The following is a 24,657-nucleotide window of genomic DNA, read 5'->3' as shown; positions in this document are numbered from 1 at the left end:
TATAAATTTTTTCCTGGTTATTCAACATCTTACCCCATGTAGAATCAATGCTGTGAATAATGTCAGAAGGGTGATAGGCACTTTTATTACCGCTTTAATTTTATCATTTTCCTGCATTTCACTTCACCTTTTGTAAACCTTCTCACCAAAGTTTTGATGAATCAGCCTTTACTTAAAACTTTCACGTTTCACGTTTGCCTTAAACGATGGATCATAAAACTCTCTATTGATTTCTATTACAATATGGGCCGCTTATTGCATTTGCATTTATTTGAGACGAGGTAATATCATTGTAGACCCAGACGGTCCAAGTAAGATGGTAATTGCCATGGAGACGACAATGTTTGGGAACAGAAGACTGAATGAAGATACTTTTTTGTATGACGTGCAAGGGTGGGGGGGGGGGGGGAGCCTTAAAAATTTGGCATGCATACGGGAGGGGGGGAAGTTTTGGTCTCAATTGAATATTCATGGATTGTTTGGAGGGGGGCTTAGGAAATCAAGCTACGGGGGGGGGGGGGGGGGAGGGGGGTTATCAAAAAATATGGTTTTTGAGAAGAAATCTTCCCCCATCCTTTGGCATATGAATGAATTTGACCTAAGAGCTATCATCGTCGTAGCGGATGATATGATCAAAGGGTGTAGATGTAAAGTATATTCACCAGAGGAATCCGCGTACAATAGTCAAAATCAAGAGAATATGAAGTACTTCACATTGCCTTGGCAAAATTAACAGATTTCCACGTCTTTTTCATTTGTGCGTGCTCGGGTTGCACTATAGTATAACTAAATAGCCCTCTCTTCTTTATAAAACTTTTATATAAAACTGAAAAATTTAGCAGACTCGTCAGTGCTTTTTTTGGACCTAACGAGGAAGTCGATAGCAATCATTTAATTAATTAAAGTCCTCTGAAAACCAATACTCTATTAGACTTTTCTGATGAGCTGTTACACAAGAAACGTTTGTTTTAATTCGCCAATGACAAGTTTTTTGGGAGTTATTTCCATGTCAGTATCTAGGCTAGTAAGATATATTTCGCACGCCAAACACATTGTTTATATTATATATTACTTTCGCGCAAGGTTTTCTAACAGAGCTCCTGATTGGATAGTTGAAATGTTATTGCAATACGTCCTTTCTTGCACATTGGAAACTCACTTAGAGGCTCGTCTCCAATTGACTCAATATCAACTCTACCCACCCGATGACCTAAGGTCGTTCTACTATTTTTCTTGCTTATACCAAAAACATACGATATAGAACAAACCAATAACGCATATAAGTAATGCTTATTTATTGTATGAATGAGAGGAAAATAACATTAAAATAATATTGAAGAAATCTTACTATACAATTTGATTCATTTCAAAGATTGAAATAAAGTTAGCTTTGTTGTAACAGAAAAAGCAATAGTCTAGAGGCTTTGCACCATCACGTGAGTCTACTCTGGTCTATTCTGATTAACATAAGAAATATTTCATTTTCCCCGGGAGAGAAAGACTCTATTGTTGTGCCTCCAGTCATGGCTGCCATCACGTGATGGTGCAAAGCCGCTATTGGAGAATTGCAAATGCGGGTTGCTGGATGGTTGTGGTTTAAGAACAGTAGGGCAACACACGATTACAATAAGTAAGCAGTACCCGGTATCAAAGTCATAATTCTTTCTTGTCACTATTTTTGTTCTTTCTTGATCATAACCTCGTTGTTGTTGCTGCTCATTTTACTCTCTCCTTCCGGTCCTTCACTTTGCCCTTTGACGATGTCTCAACTTGAAGGTAGGCGGGACAGGATCTAGATACCATATAACTCCAAGCCTTTTGTATAGATTTTCCCCGTTATCGACTTGTTTGAAGAAAGAAAAAAAAAGAAAAATATAACTTATAAGTACGTTTTCCTTTCCCTGTTTCTTCGAAGGCTTTTTCAAGGTTGTTTCAGGGTTCGATCTCTGTGTTAGCCGTGTCCTGACTTGTTGATCAGCTCAGAGGTTGTTTTAGGGTTCGATCTGAGAGTTATAACCGTGCCCTGACTTAGATCAGCTCAGAGGTGTTTTCAGGGTTCGATCTATGAGTTAGCTGAGCCCTGACTTGTTGTTTCAGGGTTTAATATGTAAGTTAGCCGTTCAATCTCTGAGTTAGACTTAGATCCGCCCAGAGGATTCGATTCGATCTGTGTGTTAGCCGTGTCCTGACTTAAGATCAACCCAGAGCCGAGATGTTTCAGGGTTAATTGTTAACATAATCTTACCATGCACCGAACGTTTGGAGGGTTTTGCTTCAGTGATGATGGCAAAGACGCACAGAAAAGTAATTAAAAGCAACTTCGAGTTCACCATGTCTTCGTTATCTTGGATCACTTGGACGCGTTCTGAAACCAACCTTCTCTCAAATTAAAATGCTTAGAAATAGGTTCTGCCTTGTCATAAAATATTATTCTTACGAAAGGTTCATTCAATTCAGAATAGTAATTGAATCTAAAAATATTAATTTTAGAATTCAAGTCAATAGCTCTGTACTTTTCCATTAGTCGCATGCACGACAGGGATGTAAACGAAAACCGAAAAACTAATCACCTTTCATTGTCCAATGTACAGATGCCCCAAAGCAGTCTGTAATTGGGTATGAAGGAAAACAATGGAAAACTAAACGAAATTAACGAACGTGAAATAATGAAATAATGTAGAGAATTCGATCTATTCTACCATCTGCTTTTTCTAATATCCTTCGCTTTAAAGCCCCTTTTTGCACTGGCGAATTTTACTGCGATTTTTTTGCGATTTTGTCCATAATAAATAATGGTAAAGAATTTACTTGTAAAGTTTTTTTCGGGATACCAAGATTTTCCTAGACGAATGTCTCTTTTGAAGGATGAGACAAAAGATTTCATATTTCTGAAAATTGCCACAAAAATCGCAGCAAAAATTGCCAGTGTAAACGGGGCTTAAAGTGGCACTTGTGTTATGAGAGAGAAAATTAATGTTTTTACAGACTAAGCTAGACATCAGTTTTCTAATTACTATTTCTTATCGTATGAAAACAAGATAAAGAACGATCAATTAGTTATTGAAAATACCGATATAAGATTTCAGTAAGGCTACCATCACGCACAAGTTTAGATGATGGTATGCTTTGAATTTACAAGTAAACTTCTTAGCTCCTCCCATTAGCATGTACATCTCTGGTTACACCCTAAACACTCTTTCCCCCTTTGCTTAGTTATTTTACCACTATTCTTTTAAATCTTATGATATAAATATTCCTCGTAGACCTTTCTATACATTTACCATATATTCACATATTATCTTTAGTTTAAGCTATGTTTAGTTCTATGATTTTCACTCGTATTACTCTTAAATAAGATATCACACTTAGGAATTTACTATTTCCATTAGCCAATCAAGACTCAGCGATAATATCATATTGATTGTAGAATGACACATGTCATGAAGTTATTATAAATAGAGCTCATGTAATTAGTTTAAGTCCTCTTGAGTGAATCAGCACATATAACACTAGCTTGTTGACCACAAACAAGTAACCTCTCGAGGCATGGCATATATGTTTCTTCCACGTATATTTATGAATTTTCAATTAGCCAATTCGCACAATTAGTGGATCATCAGGATAACGCATAAGAAAGTAACAGTTACAAGGGCGGATCCAGGGGGAGAAGGAAGGGGGGCTTCAGGAAAACAAAAACAAAAACAAAAACAAAACTGAAGAATTAGATACTTTTTTTTTACTGTTTTCCGTTGCGTTGACGGAAGAAACTCAATTAGCCCCCCCTAAACTCAATTAGCCCCCCTCCCCTAAACTCAATTAGCCCCCCCCCCCTAAAATTTTGACTGGATCCGCCCTTGACTTACCTGATGTTACCAATTCATCAAGCATTGCCTGTAGCGCCGACGATACTAAAATATACAAGAAGATCGACTGCATGTCAGACAGCGCTGCACGGCAGACAGACCTCACAAATCTTGCTCAGTGGTCAGAATCATCTGGCCTTTTGTTCAATCTTTCAAAGTGCAAGTATATGCGCATCACACGCAAAACAAAACCCTGTACACGTACAGTCCACGTATTCCATCGAAAGGGTGAACTTGCAGAGTTGTGAATTAGAAAGGGACCTCGGCATCAGTACTATCTCAAGGATCTCACGTGGTCTAAACATGTCAGTGAGCAATGCGCCAAATCCAACCAGCTTCTAGGATTTGTCTACCGATCTTCCAGGGACATCAAAAGCTTCCAAACACGCCGCACGTTGTACTTGGTATTGTACGCCCCCATCTAGGATATGCTACTCAGGTTTGGTCGCCACACTCTGCTGGGCTCATTAAACAAGTTGAACGTGTACAGCGGAACGCAACCAAGTACATACTCAAACTCCCATTCGGCTGTGACATGCAATACAAGGATATACTACAACTAACCAATCTGTTGCCCATCTCTTATTGCCATGAAATGCTAGACATCATCTTATTAATTCTTCAAAGCAATTAATGTCTGGTGTACATAGATAGTGAGGTGTCACCAGTCTTGAGGGATACGGGCAGAACCACGAGAGCATCGAGTAATAGCAGGGCAGTAACTTTTGATCAGAGAAGATGCAGAACAGTACGCAGTACGTCAGTGCAAGACCTCTACGTACCAGAAATCCTATCTCATCAAGACAACTAGAATATGGAACGCTCTCGCTGATGAACTAAATCTGAACATGGACAAACTCAACACATTTAAACGCGCCATGTTAAGTTACTACGTAAAGTCACTGGACAGTTACAACTGTTACGACCCACGTACTTTTAAAACAGTTTGTTTAAAATGTAACTCTTGCAGAAGCCTCACTCTTGCTACCTCCTGTTGTTAGTTATTTGATTCAAATGTGTCAATATATCTACTTAAATTATCTTTATGCACTAAGTTTCATTTAATACATTATTTGGGCCCGCAGTAATTGGCTTAACGCTGTTGCGGTCACCCTGTCGCATATATCACAGTATTTTTTTCCAGTTATTATATTTCCAGTTTAATATACGGCGAAACTAATAAATAAATAAATAAATAAATAAATAAACAGTCACCTAACAGCGCTCCTTCTTTATTAGAGCATGCAACGTGGAATGCTCTACCAGAACATCTACCAGTTAGAGACGCATCACTGACTGCCTTCAAGAGATCTTTCCTGGAGTACTATCACCATGCTCTGCAGCTCGTCTATGACCAGGAAGATCCTCGCACATGGAAGAAACAAAAATGTTCTTAATAACTCATTTTCTTTAAATGTAAATATATATGTGAGGGACCACGGTAATTGGCACATGCTGTAGTAAATTCCTAGCCATTATGTATGTATATATTACATATAACGTGTTTGTGTGTGTTTGTGTGTGCGTGGGTGTTTAAATGGGAAAGCTAAATAAATAAATAAACAAACAAACAAACAAACAAATTAATTAATTAATTAATTAATAAGTAAATAAATAAATATGTAAACGACTCCTCAAAACCCCAATAGCTAGAGTAGGATGGGATGGGATGGGATGGGATGACGTCATCTATGAAACAGCTTACTCCAAAATGTTTCAATGCTTGTCGACTTAAATGGTCTGAAAATACCTGATACACATTGTGGAATGATTTTCCTCAAGTTCCGATTTCCCTTTCTCTTGGCGAATTAAACTCTGGAATAATAACTAGCTACTTAATTTATTTTCAGTTGCTGTTCAATGGGATATTTTTACCATAATGACTTCAATGCTGGAACCAAAGTACTTACTTACATTCGATTCGATTCTCAGTTTCAGCAATCCTATTTCTAGCTGAGACAGTCCTCTTTATAATTTTCACGATACCACTCCGGCTCTTGCGCCTGTAAATTTACGGCGAAAAAAGAAACATCCGTGCCAAGCTTGTTAACGTTTATGCTCCTATTGATGTATACTTAAAAACACCTGCAGAATAACAACAGGAACTACCTTTGTTCATCGTGTATAAAAGATTTGAACTGTCAATCTCAATCACTTAGTTCAAGCAACGATCAATTTGCAAGTTGTTTTGAATGTGATAAAATGACGAATCTCTTCTGAAGTAAGGCTAGTAGGGCAACCAATCTAATGGCCCGCATCTGTGGTGGCCTCACACAAAAATTAATTGCAAGTGCTAACCCCTTCTCGATCTCTTGAAATGATGAGTCAAGAAATTGGAATAAACTGTCAGTGGTATATCGATGGTCAACGATATACTGTGATGGGCATGCATGCGTGGGCTGACCTGGAATCATGCGGTAAGTAACCATGGTGACATGAATGATCTGGCGCGGAAGGAAAGACAGATAACCAAGTAGTTAACTAAATATAGCAACTGATATAATCGTCAGTTTTTTATTTATTTATTCATTCGGTTCTCAATCAACACATAAGTTAAAATGGAACGTACGTACTGCCGAAACCTGTCAGTCTTGTTTTAAAATAGTACTAGTCGTGTTTCTTAAAATATTTTTAAGACTGCTGGCCTGGTGTCGAGACCTAGCTGTTACTAGCTATACGACAGCCTTCCACTGCTATTATCTTTGGTTCCATTGTTATGTATTTAGACGTGGTTTAATGGTTCTGTCCTGTGTTTTCAGGGTATTTCTAAATGACAACTAAACCACCTAATTATAGATCATCTTGATCCTTGATCAAAGCAAGAGAATTTTAAGCACTTCATATTTTCTTGGTCAAATCCAAGACCAAAAGCTAGATATAACTCGCAGCTCTAGGCGCGGTAAAATCAACTCTTTTTGGGAATTCGAACTACCCGATTCTTCGCTACTATAACGAACGCAAAGTGCCCTTGTCCATGAAGCTGCGCTTGTCGATCAATTGTTCTTTGTTGGACCATTTCTCACCATTTCTCGGACATTATCAGCCGATATACCATATTTTCTAATTAGACTTCCATCGGCGAATAATTGTTAAACATACAGTTATGCACTAAATCGATCCCATATTTTGTCTCTTTGAGCTATAAAACACTTTATTCCTCCTTATAACCATGGTCGTTGATGACCAGAATTCAAAATCTGATTTTCGTCGATCTTCGCATGACTGATTTATGTCTGTAGATGTCGTGTCGGTCAACATTCTTGGGTTTTAAAAGTTGTTCGTTGGTTGGTATGGACATTTTAAAATATACGTTAATTTCTTCAAATAGCTAAAATTACAAGGGCGGATCCAAGGGGGGGGGGGGGGCAAATTCAGCCCCCCCTCCAGCAGAAAAAAACGATGCTTTTTTTTATTGTTTTCCGTTGTGTTGACAGAAGAAACTCAATTAGCCCCCCCCCAAATTTTTTTCTGAATCCGCCCTTGAATTACTGGTTTTTATCACCAAAAGCAGCGTTAAAAAATTCAGTAATTTTGGTCGAAGAAATTTTTAATAGTTTACAAGAACTTCTTAAGTGGTATTGACGGAAAAAGAATTGTTACTTAGCCTTATTAACCAAGCGGCAGGTCTGTACAGGATAATCTTGACCTCGGTCTGTACATTCCGACCTCGGTCAAGATTATCCCGTACAGACCTCCCGCTCGGTTAATAAGATCTAAATATACACTTAGTATATCAAAAGTATATCAGAAAATATGGGATACCATCAATAAGTGCTACCTCTGGCCAAGTATGAGTTTTGCTTTTAATGTTCTCTAGCATTGTTCGTCCGTTGCTTTTTCTTTGCTTCTACTTTTCAAAATTTTTATTTTTCGAATAGCGTATCTGTATTCGGAAATTATTTTTCTCGGTTTTGCGTAGACTTCGCTTAGACTAACCTCAGTGACTTCGAGTTTGAGGTCATGTGAGACTGATTTCAGAAGTGTTCCCTGAAAACTTTGACCCAAACATTTGTAATTATGTAATAGATATCTAGCTGACTAGCTTGTAGCCCGTAAAGGTCATAATTCCAGTCAACTTACACCTTAATATACTAAGCTATATATTATCGTATATTCTAACGTATTCCGTCGTAAAGGCACCAAATAAAAAAGTGTCTATTTAGATTTCGAAAAAATAATTTCCAACTTCAATATTATAGATAATTACCGAATTCAGAAATTTTTATCCCAATTCGGAAAATAATTTTTAAATCCAGAAAATAGTTTGATATCTAGAAATTCATTTCCAAATTTAGAAATTCTGAAATGTAATTTCAGTTTGGCCAGGGGGTACACTGATCACCATCCCTGATACTTTTTCAAAAAGCTCTAGTGATAGGCAACTGAAAAAATATCATAGAAAAAATTCCATAATATTTTATATAACGTTTGATTTTTGCTTTCTGTTTTTCTATGTAATTTTTGTCTCTGCTTTTTAATTCTTTTTCTTTTTTTTTTTTTTTTTTTTTTTTTTTTTTGCTTCCTCTTTTTGTTTTCTTATCTTTCACTAGCTTCCTTTGCCCGAAAAACACTTGATTTGCTTGTTTTCCAAAACTTTTTTGTTTCTTCTTCATTAAATATTGTTTTATTTTTTACCATTTCCTGCTACTTAATTTCTCTCTTTTGCTTCGCGTTGCGTTCCGTGCACCTCTATGCCTTCATTTCTCTCTTATAAATAAAGGTACTTCTAAAAAAAGCTCAAAAATACGTGCGCACATATGGCAATTTCTCAGCTATGCAATTTGATAAACGGTAGTTTAAAAAAATGGAATCGATTAAGGGTTTTGTAATGATGTCTTCGATTCGCTCTCATTTTTTAAGCATTTATTAATGTTGCTGTCTTTATTGTGCCAATATTTCCTGCATTTCCTGTTATCTATTTTTATCAGTGGGCTTTTCGTGAATAGTTAATAGAATATAAAGAGCTTACACTGAAGTTGGGACCATTCTCAACAAGCATCTGTTAACCTGTAAATGATTTTATATAGTTTGTTGTACACTTAGTTCGCTCGTCTTAAATTTACCTCTTTATTAACACTTTTTTGTCGTAGTGTTTTCGTTCCTGGAAGAACTTTACTTGCAGACATATTTTCCACAAATTATCCATTCTTTTAGCAAAGATGACTAGGAATTTTAGTCAGTTATCTGTTGACTACGAAAACCTGACCAACCTAACATCAAGATCCAGCACCAGAACCTACGTGAACAGCCCAACCTCCGACCAAAATCTTGTGATTCTTAGTGTGACGTTGAGTTTGATTGCCCTACTTGGTACTGTTAGCAACTCCGTCGTTGTCATCATGACCAAGAAAGAATCGAGATACGAAGGACCCATCGAAGAAATGAGACGACGATCACTTGTGTCTTACTTCATTTACAACCTGTCGCTGTCAGATCTACTGGGGTCTCTCTTTTCATGTCCCAGTCTTATCATCCAACAATACGTTGCTAGTCTTCAAACCAAGTTGGGATGCTCTATCGTGCGACTTGTCAGCTATGCGTTTCCAACATTATCGACACAAATTTTGGCGGTCATTTGTCTTGAGAGGTACATGAACTTGGTCTTTCCTTTTCGTAGCTTTCCAATGGTACTAACAAGAAGAATGGTTAAATGTGCTTGGGGATTCGCCGCCTTCTGGAGCTTGGCAATATCATTTACCTTTAGCGTAAATATCATCGAAGTCCAGGGCAATTTCTACGTTTTTCAGTGCGCCCATGATCTGGAAGATTCAACGAAAAAGGCATTTTATATGACATCGCTATTTTTTACATTCGTTCTTCCTCTCATCATCATATGTTTCTCGACAATACGTTCCGCTATCGTCATCACAAAATTAAAATGTGGCTGCAAACCAAATCCAAGTGCAAGTGATGTAACAAAGAGAAAGGTTCGCTCTACTTGGTTGGTTATTTGGCTTGTGGTTATATTTGGAGCCACCTCTTTCCCGTTTGCTGTTTACCAAGGAATCAAATCGTTCAATGGCCAGATTGTTGATCCTAGTACTGACTTTATCATCCGCTATGTTTGCGCCATCCTTGTCTTTTCCAACGGAGTCGTCAATACCTTCATGTACTACAAAAGCATGAAAAGCATGAAACAGAAAATAGATGGATTATTTGGAAGACGTTCACCAATGAAACCCAACACGGTCAACCTCGCCATGACGTTTGAGAACGTTACCTATAAACCTGAATCGCTTCTTCGAGTTCCTAGTGTTTCGCTTTTTGAAGGACGATTCGATAGTGTGCATGGGGCCTCTCTTGAACAACGCTTGAACACTTCATTGGAAACGCCGATAAAAACCGATGACGAAAGAAGCTTTAGTCATGTCCATTTGTTAGTACCAAAATGCCCATTGCAAGTTGTTTCAGTCCATTGATCATGCATTGTCCAAAGGCGCGGTGCGTTTGTACAAACCACCTCCGGGAGTCAAGTAGGGAGATTCAAAACATGTAATAAAAGGCACAAGTAGTGATAAGCAGCGTTATTTACTGCAGGTTTTTGCCACTGTTGTTGCTGCGGCTGATGTGGGGAAGGGACATTGCTACCCTTAGTACTCCGATATCCCAATAACGGGCATACGTAATACTGTAATTATAGCAATTGTAAATAGCACAAATAAAAATTTTATCCTTGTAAGTAGTACTATCACTATCGTGACTATGTCTAGTACTAACACTGTTATCAACCAAAGAGGGGGTGCTGGCATAAGTGATCTCATCTCTTTGTATTGGTAAAGGGTGTGACTACCTCTAGCCTTTGTAAGTAATAATCTTAACTTTGAAAGTAATAGTATGGCACTGTTATCAAACAAAGAGAGGGTAGTAAGTGCCCTCAGTGATCTCATCTCTTCATATTAGTAAAAGGTGTGGTTTCGCCGGTAACGCTGCTCGTGACAACAAGAAGAGCAGAATCATCCCCCGTCACTTGCAGTTGGCTGTCAGAAACGACGAGGAGTTGAACAAGCTTCTCGGAGGTGTTACCATTGCTCAAGGGGGTGTGTTGCCCAACATTCAAGCCGTTCTTCTGCCCAAGAAGACAGAAAAGAAAAGTTCTTCAGCTTAGAAAACAGCAAACAACGGCTCTTTTAGGAGCCACCAAATGACGAAAAAGAAATGATTATATGCTTATATAACAATAATAAACACTACATTTAGTTTTCTATAGACCTTACCACACACATCAGTTTCACTATCTCATGATGAACGCACACAAGACAATCAAGTACACGACCCTCATTATGCCATAATCACACAAGCCAGAAAATAAAACTTTTATAACTCATCATTTTTTCGATAAAAACATTTTGATTTATGTCTTGTAAACAAACGAATAACGCGTACCGAGCAACTTCCATCCTTATAACCAGCGGTTATACATTCTATGTGTCTATGAGAGAAAGCTAAGTATTTGGCGGTTTTATCCCGATAAGGACTATTCTGACAGCATCATATACGAACATTTCTTTTCTTATTGCGACTTTTGATGCGAGAAATAAAAAAGAAAGAAAGAAAGAAATAAAGAGCTGTTTCAGGTTTAAGTGAAGTTTTTTTTTCTAGACTGTAATTAAGATTCGTTTACTGACGTGGATGTTAGCTGTGTGTGTGTGTGTGAATTATATCAATTCAAGCATACAGTCATGATTTTTTTAGCATGTGGTGGCTCTTAAAAGAGCCGTTGTTTTTATAAAGTTCCATTTTAACCGCCAAAGCCGTACAGGGTACGTCCTTGGCGTTTCAAAGCGTAGACAACATCCATTGCTGTGACGGTCTTTCTCTTGGCGTGCTCGGTGTAGGTGACAGCATCACGGATGACATTCTCAAGGAAAACCTTGAGGACACCACGGGTTTCTTCGTAGATCAGACCAGAGTTTCTCTTGACTCCACCACGACGAGCAAGACGACGGATGGCGGGCTTGGTGATTCCCTGGATGTTGTCCCGAAGGATCTTACGATGACGCTTGGCGCCTCCTTTTCCAAGGCCTTTTCCTCCTTTACCACGACCAGACATATTTAGCTCTTTAGATATTTCCGATGATGAATTGATTGACACCGAAATTCTTTCCCTAAATATCAAGAAAACGAGCCTCTTAGGAAACAATCGTGAAAGGAATATTTGAATATGAAAAAAAAAAATCATCATCATGAATTGAAATATGTAAGACTAGCACTGCTTGTTCGATTCGAACACCAAAACGGATGTCTTTTGTAGACAAAATACTCATATATCTTTAGTATCAAACATCTATACTTTGTATCAAACTTCGATTTGTGTGTTCCAAATTCGTCTATGGAAAGAATTCTTAGTGAACGAATTGGTTTTGGCTCGAAATATTCAAGTTTTAGCGGTGTTAAAGCGGTGTGTCTAGTAGACAAAAGAATAGCATTGCTATAACACGCTTCATTCTCCTCGCAATAAAATGACCACAGACCGCCAAACAACGCCGACCATCTCAGAAAAACTAACAACCCAATTATTGTACATCTGCCGAAATAGCTCAGTTGGGAGAGCGTCAGACTGAAGATCTGAAGGTCCCTGGTTCAAATCCGAAGAGTTCGTAGGAACTCTACTGAACAATGCCGGGTTTCGGCAATTCCATTTTTCGTTTTGCTTATCTTATTGCATTAAAGTATTGGGGCTTCAATTGTTTTTGTTTTGCTTTGTTCTGTTATCTATCTAGAGGTGTTATACTAGAATTAAACAGCTTTTACTAGCTAGGGATTAAACATTTGATATTACGTTATATCATGTTATATATTTGTTTGCCATGACGTTATATATTACGACATATATTTGTTTCTGTTAAACAATCTACTAAACAATACCGGGTTTTGGCAATCCATTTTTTTTTTCTTTTGGTTTTCTTATTAAATTAAAGGTGGGGACTTCATTTGTTTTGTTGTCTATGTTATACTAGAATAAAACAGTTTTTACTAGGGATTAAACAGTTTCTATGATCTTAATCATGTTATATATATAGTATAGTAGTAATAAATTATGCGTTCGGTGTGTATATAATGAAGTAGAGAGAATAAGAGAAAAATATCAAATGCCCTTGGCAGGATTCGAACCCACGTCTTCGGTATTCTAGTCCGATGTGTTAACCAATACACTACAAGGACCAACCACGCAGGTAACGCAGCCAGAATATGAAATGTAGGGTATTCGTGAGGATCCCAGAGCGATACTTTTTTCTCTATAGATAAGTTGAACACCGTAAATATGTACGCAAAGAATAGACATAGTATAGTAGTAATAAATTATGCGTTCGGTGTGTATATAATGAAGTAGAGAGAATAAGAGAAAAATATCAAATGCCCTTGGCAGGATTCGAACCCACGTCTTCATGTTATATATACTGATGTTTGCCATGACGTTATAGTGACATGTATTTGTTTGTTGTCGAGACAGCATAGTAGTCATGACTTTTGATTCATTTGGGTGGCTCTTAAAAGAACCGTTGTTTTTGTGTAGCAAACAGTTCCAAACTGTTTACTTGCTGCTGGTGTACTTGGTGACAGCCTTGGTGCCTTCACTGACTGCGTGCTTGGCCAGTTCACCAGGCAGAAGAAGACGAATAGCCGTCTGGATTTCTCGAGAAGTGATGGTGGATTTCTTGTTGTGGTGAGCAAGTCGGGAAGATTCACCAGCGATGCGCTCGAAGACATCATTGACAAAGGAGTTCATGATGCTCATGGCCTTACTGGAAGTACCAGTGTCAGGATGGACCTGCTTCATGACTTTGTAGATGTAGATGGCATAGGATTCCTTTCTTCTGGACTTTCTCTTCCTCTTGTCACCGATGCCAGCCTTTTTGGCTGCTCTCTTCTCGCCTTTCTTTTCTACTACGGCTGGTTTAGGAGCCATCTTTTTTGATAGTATTGAACAGATGTAACGATATAGGGATGATGCTGTAGAACGAATTGATACCGAACTTATTGAAAATTACGAACCGACATTCTAAGGTTTTGATTGGTAGAGCCATAAATATTCAGAGCGCTTTATTTCCTTAGTCTTTGTGTATTGTTGTCAGGTCCGCATCTTATTGGTGGCTTGTGATCCGACCATCGTCCAGCTTGGGCTATAAAATCTGATACACGCGTTTGTTTCGGTATTTTCGCGCGAAATCCAATTAAGTTAATTGAAAAAGAAAACTTTCTCAAACATGTCTGGTCGCGGTAAAGGTAAAGCAAAGGGCACTAAGTCCAAAACACGTTCATCCAGAGCAGGGCTACAGTTCCCCGTAGGGCGTATACATCGTCTTCTCCGCAAGGGCAATTATGCTCAACGTGTTGGTGCTGGTGCTCCAGTCTACATGGCTGCTGTTCTTGAATACCTGAGTGCTGAAATCCTCGAGTTGGCCGGTAACGCTGCTCGTGACAACAAGAAGAGCAGAATCATCCCCCGTCACTTGCAGTTGGCTGTCAGAAATGACGAGGAGTTGAACAAGCTTCTCGGAGGTGTTACCATTGCTCAAGGGGGTGTGTTGCCCAACATTCAAGCCGTTCTTCTGCCCAAGAAGACAGAAAAGAAAAGTTCCTAACCTTAGAAAACAGCAAACAACAGCTCTCTTAGGAGCCACCAAATGACGAAAAAGAAATGATTATATGCTTATATAACGAAAATAAAGACTATATCTATAGACCTTACCACACACACATCAGTTTCACTATCTCATGATGAACGCACACAACACAATCATTATGCCATAATCACACAAGCCAGAAAATAAAACTTTTATAACTCATCATTTTTTCGATAAAAGCATTTTGCTCTATGTCTTGTAAACAAACGAATAACGCGTACCGAGCAACTTCCATCGTTATAACCAGGGGTTATACATTCCATGTGTCTATGAGAGAAAGCTAAGTATTTGGCGCTTTTATCCCGATAAGGACTATTCTGACAGCATCATATACGAACATTTCTTTTCTTATTGCGACTTTTGATGCGAGAAATAAAAAAGAAAGAAAGAAAAAAATAAAGAGCTGTTTCAGGTTTAAGTGAAATTGTTTTTTTTTTTTTTCTAGACTGCAATTAAGATTCGTTTACTGTGGATGTTAGCTGTGTGTGTGTGTGTGAATCATATCAATTCAAGCATACAGTCATGATCTTTTTAGCATGTGGTGGCTCTTAAAAGAGCCGTTGTTTTTATAAAGTTCCATTTTAACCGCCAAAGCCGTACAGGGTACGTCCTTGGCGTTTAAAAGCGTAGACAACATCCATTGCTGTGACGGTCTTTCTCTTGGCGTGCTCGGTGTAGGTGACGGCATCGCGGATGACATTCTCATTCTTCCCTAAATATCAAGAAAACGAACCTCTTAGGAAACAATCGTGTAAAGGAATTTTGACTATGAAAAAAAAAAAAATGATCATCATGAATTAAAATATGTAAGGCTAGTACTGCTTGTTCGATTCGAACACCAAAACGGATGTCTTTTGTAGACAAAATAATCATTTTTAGTATCAAACATCTATACTTTGTCTCGAACTTCTCGATTTGTGGGTTCCAAATTTCGTCTAAAGAAAGAATTCTTATATATACAAATTCTTGGTGAACGAATTTGTTTTGGCTCAAAATATTCAAGTTTCAGCGGTGTTAAAGCGGTGTGTCTAGTAGACAAAAGAAAAGTATTGCACAATCAGCCAATCACGGTGTCAGTCGGTTGTAGCCAATCAAATTATTTGGCGACCGGTATAAGATCTTGGTTGTTATCAAAAAAGATATACTCGAGAAATTCAGAAAATACTGAAATGGCTCGTACTAAGCAAACCGCACGAAAATCTACAGAAGGAAAAGCTCCCAGAAAACAGCTGGCCACCAAGGCAGCACGTAAGAGTGCCCCAGCAACTGGTGGAGTCAAGAAGCCTCATCGTTACAGGCCCGGTACCGTTGCACTTCGTGAGATCCGTCGTTACCAGAAATCAACCGAACTGTTGATCCGCAAGCTGCCCTTCCAGCGTCTTGTCCGTGAGATCGCTCAGGACTTCAAGACAGATCTCCGATTCCAGAGCTCGGCTGTGATGGCCCTTCAGGAGGCTAGTGAAGCTTACTTGGTTGGTCTGTTTGTAGACACCAACTTGTGCGCCATTCACGCCAAGAGAGTCACCATCATGCCCAAGGACATTCAGCTTGCCCGCCGAATCCGTGGAGAGAGAGCTTAAACACTCTACAAATATTCAATCTAACAACGGCTTCTTTAGAAGCCATCAAATGCCACAAAGCCATGGCCATATATGCGTTACCTTTGTCACTCCCTGTGTGATTCCATTCCCATACAACATACTTTATCAAAACATTTTTATTTCTCAAAACTAAAACGTTGATAAAAACAAACATTTTCCTTTTGATAACACGCTTCATTCTCCTCGCCATGAAATGACCGCTGAACGCCAAACAACGCCGACCATCTCAGAAAAACTAACAACCCAATTATTGCACATCTGTCGAAATAGCTCAGTTGGGAGAGCGTCAGACTGAAGATCTGAAGGTCCCTGGTTCAAATCCGAAGAGTTCGTAGGAACTCTACTGAACAATCCCGGGTTTCGGCAATTCAATTTTTCGTTTCGCTTTGCTTTGTTTTGTTATCTATCTAGAGGTGTTATACTAGAATTAAACAGCTTTTACTAGCTAGGGATTAAACAGTTTATATGACGTTATATCATGTTATATATTTGTTTGCCATGACGCTATAGTGACATATATTTGTTTCTGTTAAACAATCTACTAAACAATACCGGGTTTTGGCAATCCATTTTTTTCCTTTTGGTTTTCTTATCACATTAAAGCTTCATTTGTTTTGTTATCTATGTTATACTAGAATTAAGCAGTTTTTACTAGGGATTCAACAGTTTCTATGATCTTAATCATGTTATATATACTGATGTTTGCCATGACGTTATAGTGACATGTATTTGTTTGTGTTGAACAATCTACTGAACAATACCGGGTTTTGGCAATCCATTTTTTTTCCTTTTGGTTTTCTTATTAAATTAGGGGCTTCATTTGTTTTGTTATCTATCTAGAGGTGTTATTCTAGAATTAAACAGTTTTTACTAGGGATTCAACAGTTTCTATGATCTTAATCATGTTATATATACTGATGTTTGCCATGACGTTATAGTAACATGTATTTGTTTGTTGTCGAGGCAGCATAGTAGTCATGACTTTTGATTCATTTGGGTGGCTCTTAAAAGAACCGTTGTTTTTGTGTAGCAAACAGTTCCAAACTGTTTACTTGCTGCTGGTGTACTTGGTGACAGCCTTGGTGCCTTCACTGACTGCGTGCTTGGCCAGTTCACCAGGCAGAAGAAGACGAATAGCCGTCTGGATTTCTCGAGAAGTGATGGTGGATTTCTTGTTGTGGTGAGCAAGTCGGGAAGATTCACCAGCGATGCGCTCGAAGACATCATTGACAAAGGAGTTCATGATGCTCATGGCCTTACTGGAAGTACCAGTGTCAGGATGGACCTGCTTCATGACTTTGTAGATGTAGATGGCATAGGATTCCTTTCTTCTGGACTTTCTCTTCCTCTTGTCACCGATGCCAGCCTTTTTGGCTGCTCTCTTCTCGCCTTTCTTTTCTACTACGGCTGGTTTAGGAGCCATCTTTGATAGTATTAAACAGATATAACGATATAAGTATGATGTTATCAAGCGCTGTAGAACGAATTTATACTGAAGATATTGATAATCACGGACCAACATTCTAAGGTTTTGATTGGTAGAGCCATAAATATTCAAAGCGCTTTATTTCCTTAGTCTTTGTGTATTGTTGTCAGGTCCGCATCTTATTGGTGGCTTGTGATCCGACCATCGTCCAGCTTGGGCTATAAAATCTGATGCACGCGTTTGTTTCGGTATTTTCACACGAAATCTAATCAAGTTAATTGAAAAAGAAAACTTTCTTAAACATGTCTGGTCGCGGTAAAGGTAAAGCAAAGGGCACTAAGTCCAAAACACGTTCATCCAGAGCAGGGCTACAGTTCCCCGTAGGGCGTATACATCGTCTTCTCCGCAAGGGCAATTATGCTCAACGTGTTGGTGCTGGTGCTCCAGTCTACATGGCTGCTGTTCTTGAATACCTGAGTGCTGAAATCCTCGAGTTGGCCGGTAACGCTGCTCGTGACAACAAGAAGAGCAGAATCATCCCCCGTCACTTGCAGTTGGCTGTCAGAAACGACGAGGAGTTGAACAATCTTCTCGGAGGGGTTACCATTGCTCAAGGGGGTGTGTTGCCCAACATTCAAGCCGTTCTTCTGCCCAAGAAGACAGAAAAGAAAAGTTCTTAAGCTTAAAACAGCAAACAACGGCTCTTTTAGGAGCCACCAAATGACGAAAAAGAAATGATTATATGCTTATATAACAATAATAAACACTACACTTAGTTTTCTATAGACCTTACCACACACATCAGTTTCACTATCTCATGATGAACGCACACAAGACAATCAAGTACACGGCCCTCATTATGCCATAATCAGACAAACCAGAAAATAAAACTTTTATAACTCATACAAAGTAAGGTTGGGAAGATCATCTTTCCGATAAAAGCATTTTGCTCTATGTAATGTTTAATAAACGAGCAGGAGTGTTTTATCGGGTATAAAACACGAGGCGCAGCCGAGTGGTTTTAGACCCGATAAACCACGATCTGCGAGATTATTGAACGGCTTAGAAAACTTATGATGTTTGTTCTCATTGTGTACCGATTTTTTTACGAAATGAACCAAGTTTGATAGAGAAAATCCAAGTTAAAGTTTATGCAAATGAAGACGAATCTTTATCAGATATAAAATCACCTTCATGGTCATGATTTCTATTGTGTTTTCTTCATGAATGATTAATGAGTTTTCTAAGTCTTGTAAACAAACGAATAACGCGTACCGAGCAACTTCCATCGTTATAACCAGGGGTTATACATTCCATGTGTCTATGAGAGAAAGCTAAGTATTTGGCGCTTTTATCCCGATAAGGACTATTCTGACAGCATCATATACGAACATTTCTTTCCTTATTGCGACTTTTGATGCGAGAAATAAAAAAGAAAGAAAGAAAGAAATAAAGAGCTTTTTCAGGTTGAATTGAAGTTGTTTTTTTTTTCTAGACTGCAATTAAGATTCATTTACTGTGGATGTTAGCGGTGTGTGTGTGTGTGTGTAATTCAAGCATACAGTCATGATCTTTTTAGCATGTGGTGGCTCTTAAAAGAACCGTTGTTTTTATAAAGTTCCATTTTAACCGCCAAATCCGTACAGGGTACGTCCTTGGCGTTTCAAAGCGTAGACAACATCCATTGCTGTGACGGTCTTTCTCTTGGCGTGCTCGGTGTAGGTGACGGCATCACGGATGACATTCTCAAGGAAAACCTTGAGGAGACATCACGGGTCTCTTCGTAGATCAGACCAGAGATTCTCTTGACTCCACCACGACGAGCAAGACGACGGATGGCGGGCTGTCTTTTGTAGACAAAATACTCATATTTAGTATCAAACATCTATACTTTGTATCAAACTTCCGTTTGTGTGTTCCAAATTCGTCTATAGAAAGAATTCTTAGCGAACGAATTGGTTTTGGCTTGAAATATTCAAGTTTTAGCGGTGTTAAAGCGGTGAGTATAGAAGTCAAAAGAAAAGCATTGCACAATCAGCCAATCACGGTCTTAGTCGTTTGTAGCCAATCAAATTATTTGGCGGCCGGTATAAGATCTTGGTTGTTATCAAAAACCATATACTCGAGAAATTCAGAAAATACTGAAATGGCTCGTACTAAGCAAACCGCACGAAAATCTACAGAAGGAAAAGCTCCCAGAAAACAGCTGGCCACCAAAGCAGCACGTAAGAGTGCCCCAGCAACTGGTGGAGTCAAGAAGCCTCATCGTTACAGGCCCGGTACCGTTGCACTTCGTGAGATCCGTCGTTACCAGAAATCAACCGAACTGTTGGTCCGCAAGCTGCCCTTCCAGCGTCTTGTCTGTGAGATCGCTCAGGACTTCAAGACAGATCTCCGATTCCAGAGCCCAGCTGTGATGGCCCTTCAGGAGGCTAGTGAAGCTTACTTGGTTGGCCTGTTTGAAGATACCAACTTGTGCGCCATTCACGCCAAGAGAGTCACCATCATGCCCAAGGACATTCAGCTTGCCCGTCGAATCCGTGGAGAGAGAGCTTAAACACTCTACAAATATTTAATCTAACAACGGCTTCTTTAGAAGCCATCAAATGCCACAAAGCCATGGCCATATATGCGTTACCTTTGTCACTCCCTGTGTGATTACATTCCCATATACAACGCTCTTTCAAAACAATTTTATTTCACAAAACTAAAACGTTGATAAAAATAAACATTATGCTCTTGCACGCTGCATTCCCCTCGCAATAAAGTGACCGCAGACCGCCAAACAACGCCGCCCATCTCAGAAAAACTCAATTATTTCACATCTGCCGAAATAGCGGAGAGAGCGGAGAGCGTCAGACTGAAGATCTGAAGGTCCCTGGTTCAAATCCGAAGACTTCGTAGGAACTCTATTGAACAATACCGGGTTTTGGCAATTCATTTTTTCGTTTTAGTTTTCTTATTGCATTCAAGGATTGGGGCTTCATTTTTTTTTTCTTTCTAAAAACAAAGGCTAAACTTTTAAATTAGTAAAGAGTTTGTATGAATTTTACGATCTTATTAATAGCCTTAACATGCGCAATGACATGCTTTGAGTCTCGTCTGAACTTTAAGTTACTAATGTTATCAGCAAATTTTGCAGTGTCACTGAAAACGTCAAAATCTTTTGTGTCGCTCCACTAATGAAAAGAGACTTGACTGTATTATCTGCTTTGAAAGCTATTTCTTATGCAAATATATATACACATACCTGTGTTGGCTCGTTGCGTGAACGAAGATTCTTCTATATTTTACTCTCTTTGACTGATTCACTCTTGATTTGTCGATATTATATTGGACTGAATTCAACTCCACAAATTTGAATAAGCCGCTATGTTTATTACAGTCAAGTTTGGAGGTACGATAGCCACTTGATGATTTAGTTTCGAATTTCTGAACCTAATTAGCTATAATGTGTTTGTTTGGCTTTCAATCTTAGTTACTTTATCCGCAAAATCGTACGAAAATGATTTCTGATGCTCAAAGAAAATACGTTTGGAATATGCGTTTGGAAGTTCTGAGTTTTTCAATGGAGTTTTTCAACTTCTTTGTGCAAAATTACTATTGAGTATCAGAGTATCAGAGGCATTTAGTGATTCTATTTGCAAACCAGAATGACACAAATCGTATAAGTCCAGACATTATGGCTGGTTTGCTTATCCTTTAAATTTTCAAGTATTTAAGATTACTAAACATTGACCCAAAAATATGGAGCATTGGAGTTTTGAGTACGGGTTAATGGGTACGGGGTTTTGAGTAGTGGATGTGGGCAAGAGTATTAGGTTGAGTTTTTTGAGTAATGGATATAGGGTGTTAGGGGAAGTGTGGGTGATTACTGCGACGTGATAATGAGTATTCAATGAGAATATTTTACTATCTTTGATTCACTAGATCCAAAACCTCAGTGGGGTTGTGTTGACTCACTTAACATAAAAATGGTAAACTAATTGGTTGTTTAAGTCAGTATTAAAGTATTTGTAATATAGATCACATGAAAATGGAGAGAGGAAGTTTCTTTCATTGGAGTCAAAGATTTTATTAAAGAACTAGAAATCATTTTATCGAACAAACTTTTCGTGGTTTTCAGCAGATTGTGAAGAAGCCTTGTTCAATGCTAACTGTCAAATTATTCATCTTCTTGAAGACATCAAAAGAAGATGCAGATGCACACAGGAAGGTTTGTACTATATGCAAAAACATGATGTCGATCTGTAATATCTTTATGGGGCTCCTGTGGTGAATTTTTATTTATATCATCAGAGTTGGGTTACCTTTTGTAAACGCAAGTGAGAAGATACATGAAGGTATATTGTATCACCTCTTCGTTTAACTACCTCTCCCCCTCAAACCTTCAAAATATTTAAGCTTTGTCAAATATCCTAAAACAAGCTCTGGGATGATCAAATTCATGGCATGGCTAGATCGAGTCACAGATTGAACCCGGAAACAATCTCTGGCCGGGCTGATTAAATCCAGGGCATGGCTAACTCACAGATCGAACCCTGTAACAACCTCTGGGCTGATCAAAATCAGGGTGTTGGGTTTTGCTAAGGGGAGGAAAACCCGAGAAACTTTTTAAACAAACTCTACTCACATGTGATGCCGAGTCCAAGAATGGAACCCCCGCGGTTCACTATACATCTACCCCACCCTTTATTCCCGTACAGCTCAGAAAATTTTCTTCATTAAAAAAAATGTTTTTTAGATTTCTTGCTTTTCAATTTGAATAGTTCTAGTTGATTTGTCTGATATTCATGGTTCTGTGAGGTGCTTGATTGACAACCAGAAGTCAAACGCCAGTGACTTCCTCAAGGAGAGAGAAACATTCATACTCGTCAAAGTGGAAAGTAAGTTCACTTGCCAAACTTTTGTTTTCAACTCGCAATAAAACACTTAGAGTTAGGTTGATCTTTCAGGCCAATCATTCCCGCAGGTTCCACTAAACGTTTTGAGTGTCATTCATGCATCTTAGTTACCGTTGCTATGTCCCACAAATTCGACAAGTTAGCTAGATTACCTTGGAATGCAAAACCATGATCGTGGAAAAATGATCATCGTGTATCGATTGTTTCATGTCCTGTGAAAATGCCTCGTACTTGTAGTATTCTTTAAAATAGATACTGTATAGTTGTATGCAGGACAAGATTTTAATCATACTGGGAAAATTTCTGCAAAGGTGATTGTTTCGCTATTGTCTGAGTCAGAACCATGAACTGCATACTGACTTCGGCACAACCTGCGAGTAGCTCAAGGGCAAGCAACAGGGGCGTGGCAAGGGAGAACAAGGGTCACCGTCCTTCCAAAAGATTAACTAAAAATCGTGAATTTTTCTTTTTTCCCATTTGGTCGACCTACCTGTGAAGGGTCACAAGAGGGTCACAGCCCTACCAAAAGTTTGGCTAAAACTCGTGAATCTTTAGTTTTTCCTATTTGGTTGGGCTACCTGTGTATTTTGCGGGAAATTCCGCACCAAAACGCGTGTGCCTACCGGAAAGTAACAAGGTAGGCATCGAGCCTGGGGAAGTAGAATAGAATGGAGGGCCAATCTCTCTTCTCCTTTCATCAGTACTAGTGCACTTGAATGACTGCGCAAACAACGTAATCTGAACATTATTTTCTGCGAATTCATTATAGATTCCCTCATTGAATATTTTTGCGATATCTAAACATAAAAGAGTGATTTCTCATTTATTGCTTTGCAGAATTAGAAGGGAACGACCGACCAACATACACACCTTTACTTAAGGATAAGGACTACATAACCGGCGACTTTCTGGGTGAGATATATACTCACTTATTTTGGGCATCATTATTCATTATCGTGTGTCTTCTCATGCACAACTGCTAAACATAGAAATGATAATCTAGAGAATGACACGTGTCCGAAATGGGAAAACATAACGCCCAAGGAAATCAAACAGGTCTATTCCTAAACATACTTCTATATGAAAATTAAACGAATCAAATGGCTTCTCACTGTTGCGTTGTAGAAAGTCTGTCAAGAATTCCGAGCCTTGGCAGTTTAGAGCTCAATGGACGTCAATCAAAGCATGGCAGACAAGGTAGCAAGAATAAAATGTCCAGACCTCTACTTACAGTAAATACATCAGGCAGTGTATCATCGGGTGGTTTGAAAAACCCTACCACGAAACAGAGAAGAGCTAGTCATGCTAAAAGATGATGATGATGATGATGATGATGATGATGATGACAATGTAACAAGAATAAAATGTCCAGGCCCCTACTGACGATACACACATCAGGCAGTGCATCATCGGGTGGCATGAAAAACCCTACCACCAATCAGAGAAGAGCTAGTCATGCTAAAAGATGATGAGGATGATGACGATGATGATGATGACGATGATGATGTAACAAGAATGAAATGTCCAGGCCCCTACTGACGATACATACATCAGGCAGTGTATCATCGGGTGGTATGAAAAACCCTACCACCAATCAGAGAAGAGCTAGTCATGCTAAAAGATGATGACGATGATGATGATGACGATGATGATGTAACAAGAATGAAATGTCCAGGCCCCTACTGACGATACACACATCAGACAGTGTATCATCGGGTGGTATGAAAAACCCTACCACCAATCAGAGAAGAGCTAGTCATGCTAAAAGATGACGAGGACGAGGACGAGGACGAGGACGAGGTCTATTTGAGTTGAATTCGGTAAATTTCTAACGCTATACCGAAATGCTACCCTTTATATTTGGGGTGTACAGGGCAAATACTATGATCAAACAGTATGGGAGGGGCTATTGTTATCTCTTTCCCACTTTCCCTTCCACACAATCATTATACTAAGGGACCGTTCATTATGTATCGGGGGGAGTGGGTGGGATATGGTAAGAAAATAGCAGACAAATATATTGTTTTTGCCAGCCTCCATTAGTTTACCCAATTTGTTTTGGACCCTCTGTTTATGTCCAACATTTCGAATGGCTCTCCTATAAAAAACTCTTCAATGAATTCAAATGGGATCCCATTTTCACAGGGTCACTAAAATTTCAAGGCCACTCATTTGCTCACCCTCCCCCTCCCCCCTTCGTTAAATAACGAATAAATAATAAACGAAGATCAAGAAGTT

At 38.9% G+C, this 24,657-nt stretch overlaps 6 protein-coding genes, 1 long non-coding RNA gene and 3 pseudogenes across 8 annotated transcripts; 5 read left to right on the top strand and 5 right to left on the bottom strand.

Annotated features, from left to right (window-relative positions):
* Positions 1–1,278: 1,278 nt before the first annotated feature.
* On the bottom strand, positions 1,279–2,514 carry LOC116303402 (uncharacterized). Its single transcript, XR_004197947.2, has 2 exons — positions 2,246–2,514; positions 1,279–1,843 (listed from the first exon to the last, which is right to left on the bottom strand). It is a non-coding gene; the product is annotated as an uncharacterized LOC116303402 (long non-coding RNA).
* A 9,076-nt stretch (positions 2,515–11,590) lies between these two features.
* Positions 11,591–11,913, bottom strand: LOC148911003 (histone H4-like). The gene has a single exon (XM_089030800.1). The coding sequence runs from the start codon at positions 11,911–11,913 to the stop codon at positions 11,602–11,604; it is 312 nt and encodes a 103-aa protein (XP_088886926.1). The 3' UTR covers positions 11,591–11,601.
* A 1,482-nt stretch (positions 11,914–13,395) lies between these two features.
* Positions 13,396–13,770, bottom strand: LOC116303406 (histone H2B.2-like). Its single transcript, XM_089030448.1, has one exon. The coding sequence runs from the start codon at positions 13,768–13,770 to the stop codon at positions 13,396–13,398; it is 375 nt and encodes a 124-aa protein (XP_088886574.1).
* A 298-nt stretch (positions 13,771–14,068) lies between these two features.
* LOC148911002 (histone H2A pseudogene) lies at positions 14,069–14,446 on the top strand (annotated as a pseudogene).
* Positions 14,447–15,657: 1,211 nt separating this feature from the next.
* Positions 15,658–16,068, top strand: LOC148911001 (histone H3-like). Its single transcript, XM_089030750.1, has one exon. It carries the CDS (start codon positions 15,658–15,660, stop codon positions 16,066–16,068), a length of 411 nt encoding a protein of 136 aa, XP_088886876.1.
* Positions 16,069–17,137: 1,069 nt separating this feature from the next.
* LOC148911000 (histone H2B.2-like) lies at positions 17,138–17,512 on the bottom strand. Its single transcript, XM_089030447.1, has one exon. The coding sequence runs from the start codon at positions 17,510–17,512 to the stop codon at positions 17,138–17,140; it is 375 nt and encodes a 124-aa protein (XP_088886573.1).
* Positions 17,513–17,817: 305 nt separating this feature from the next.
* LOC148910999 (histone H2A pseudogene) lies at positions 17,818–18,195 on the top strand (annotated as a pseudogene).
* A 945-nt stretch (positions 18,196–19,140) lies between these two features.
* Positions 19,141–24,657, bottom strand: part of LOC148910998 (histone H4-like) — a 7,296-nt pseudogene continuing 1,779 nt past the window's right edge.
* On the top strand, positions 19,662–20,072 carry LOC116303409 (histone H3-like). Its single transcript, XM_031712940.2, has one exon. It carries the CDS (start codon positions 19,662–19,664, stop codon positions 20,070–20,072), a length of 411 nt encoding a protein of 136 aa, XP_031568800.2.
* LOC116303408 (uncharacterized protein C22orf15) lies at positions 20,776–24,654 on the top strand. 2 transcript variants are annotated; one of them, XM_031712939.2, is made up of 5 exons: positions 20,776–20,912; positions 21,645–21,731; positions 22,285–22,401; positions 23,257–23,331; positions 23,545–24,654. In XM_031712939.2, the coding sequence occupies exons 1-5, from the start codon at positions 20,888–20,890 to the stop codon at positions 23,733–23,735; spliced, it is 495 nt and encodes a 164-aa protein (XP_031568799.2). In that variant the 5' UTR covers positions 20,776–20,887; the 3' UTR covers positions 23,736–24,654. The 2 variants fall into 2 exon arrangements, with proteins under 2 accessions (XP_031568799.2, XP_031568798.2); XM_031712938.2 differs by having other exon boundaries at positions 21,642–21,731.

Source organism: Actinia tenebrosa, unplaced genomic scaffold (genome assembly GCF_029948245.1).
Source record: "Actinia tenebrosa isolate PJP-AT-01 unplaced genomic scaffold, QUT_ActTen_1.0 PGA_scaffold15__27_contigs__length_11533743, whole genome shotgun sequence".
In the NCBI taxonomy this organism is placed as follows: Eukaryota; Metazoa; Cnidaria; class Anthozoa; order Actiniaria; family Actiniidae; genus Actinia; species Actinia tenebrosa.
Note: the sequence above shows the minus strand (reverse complement) of the source record. Positions and strands in the feature narration are given on the sequence as shown.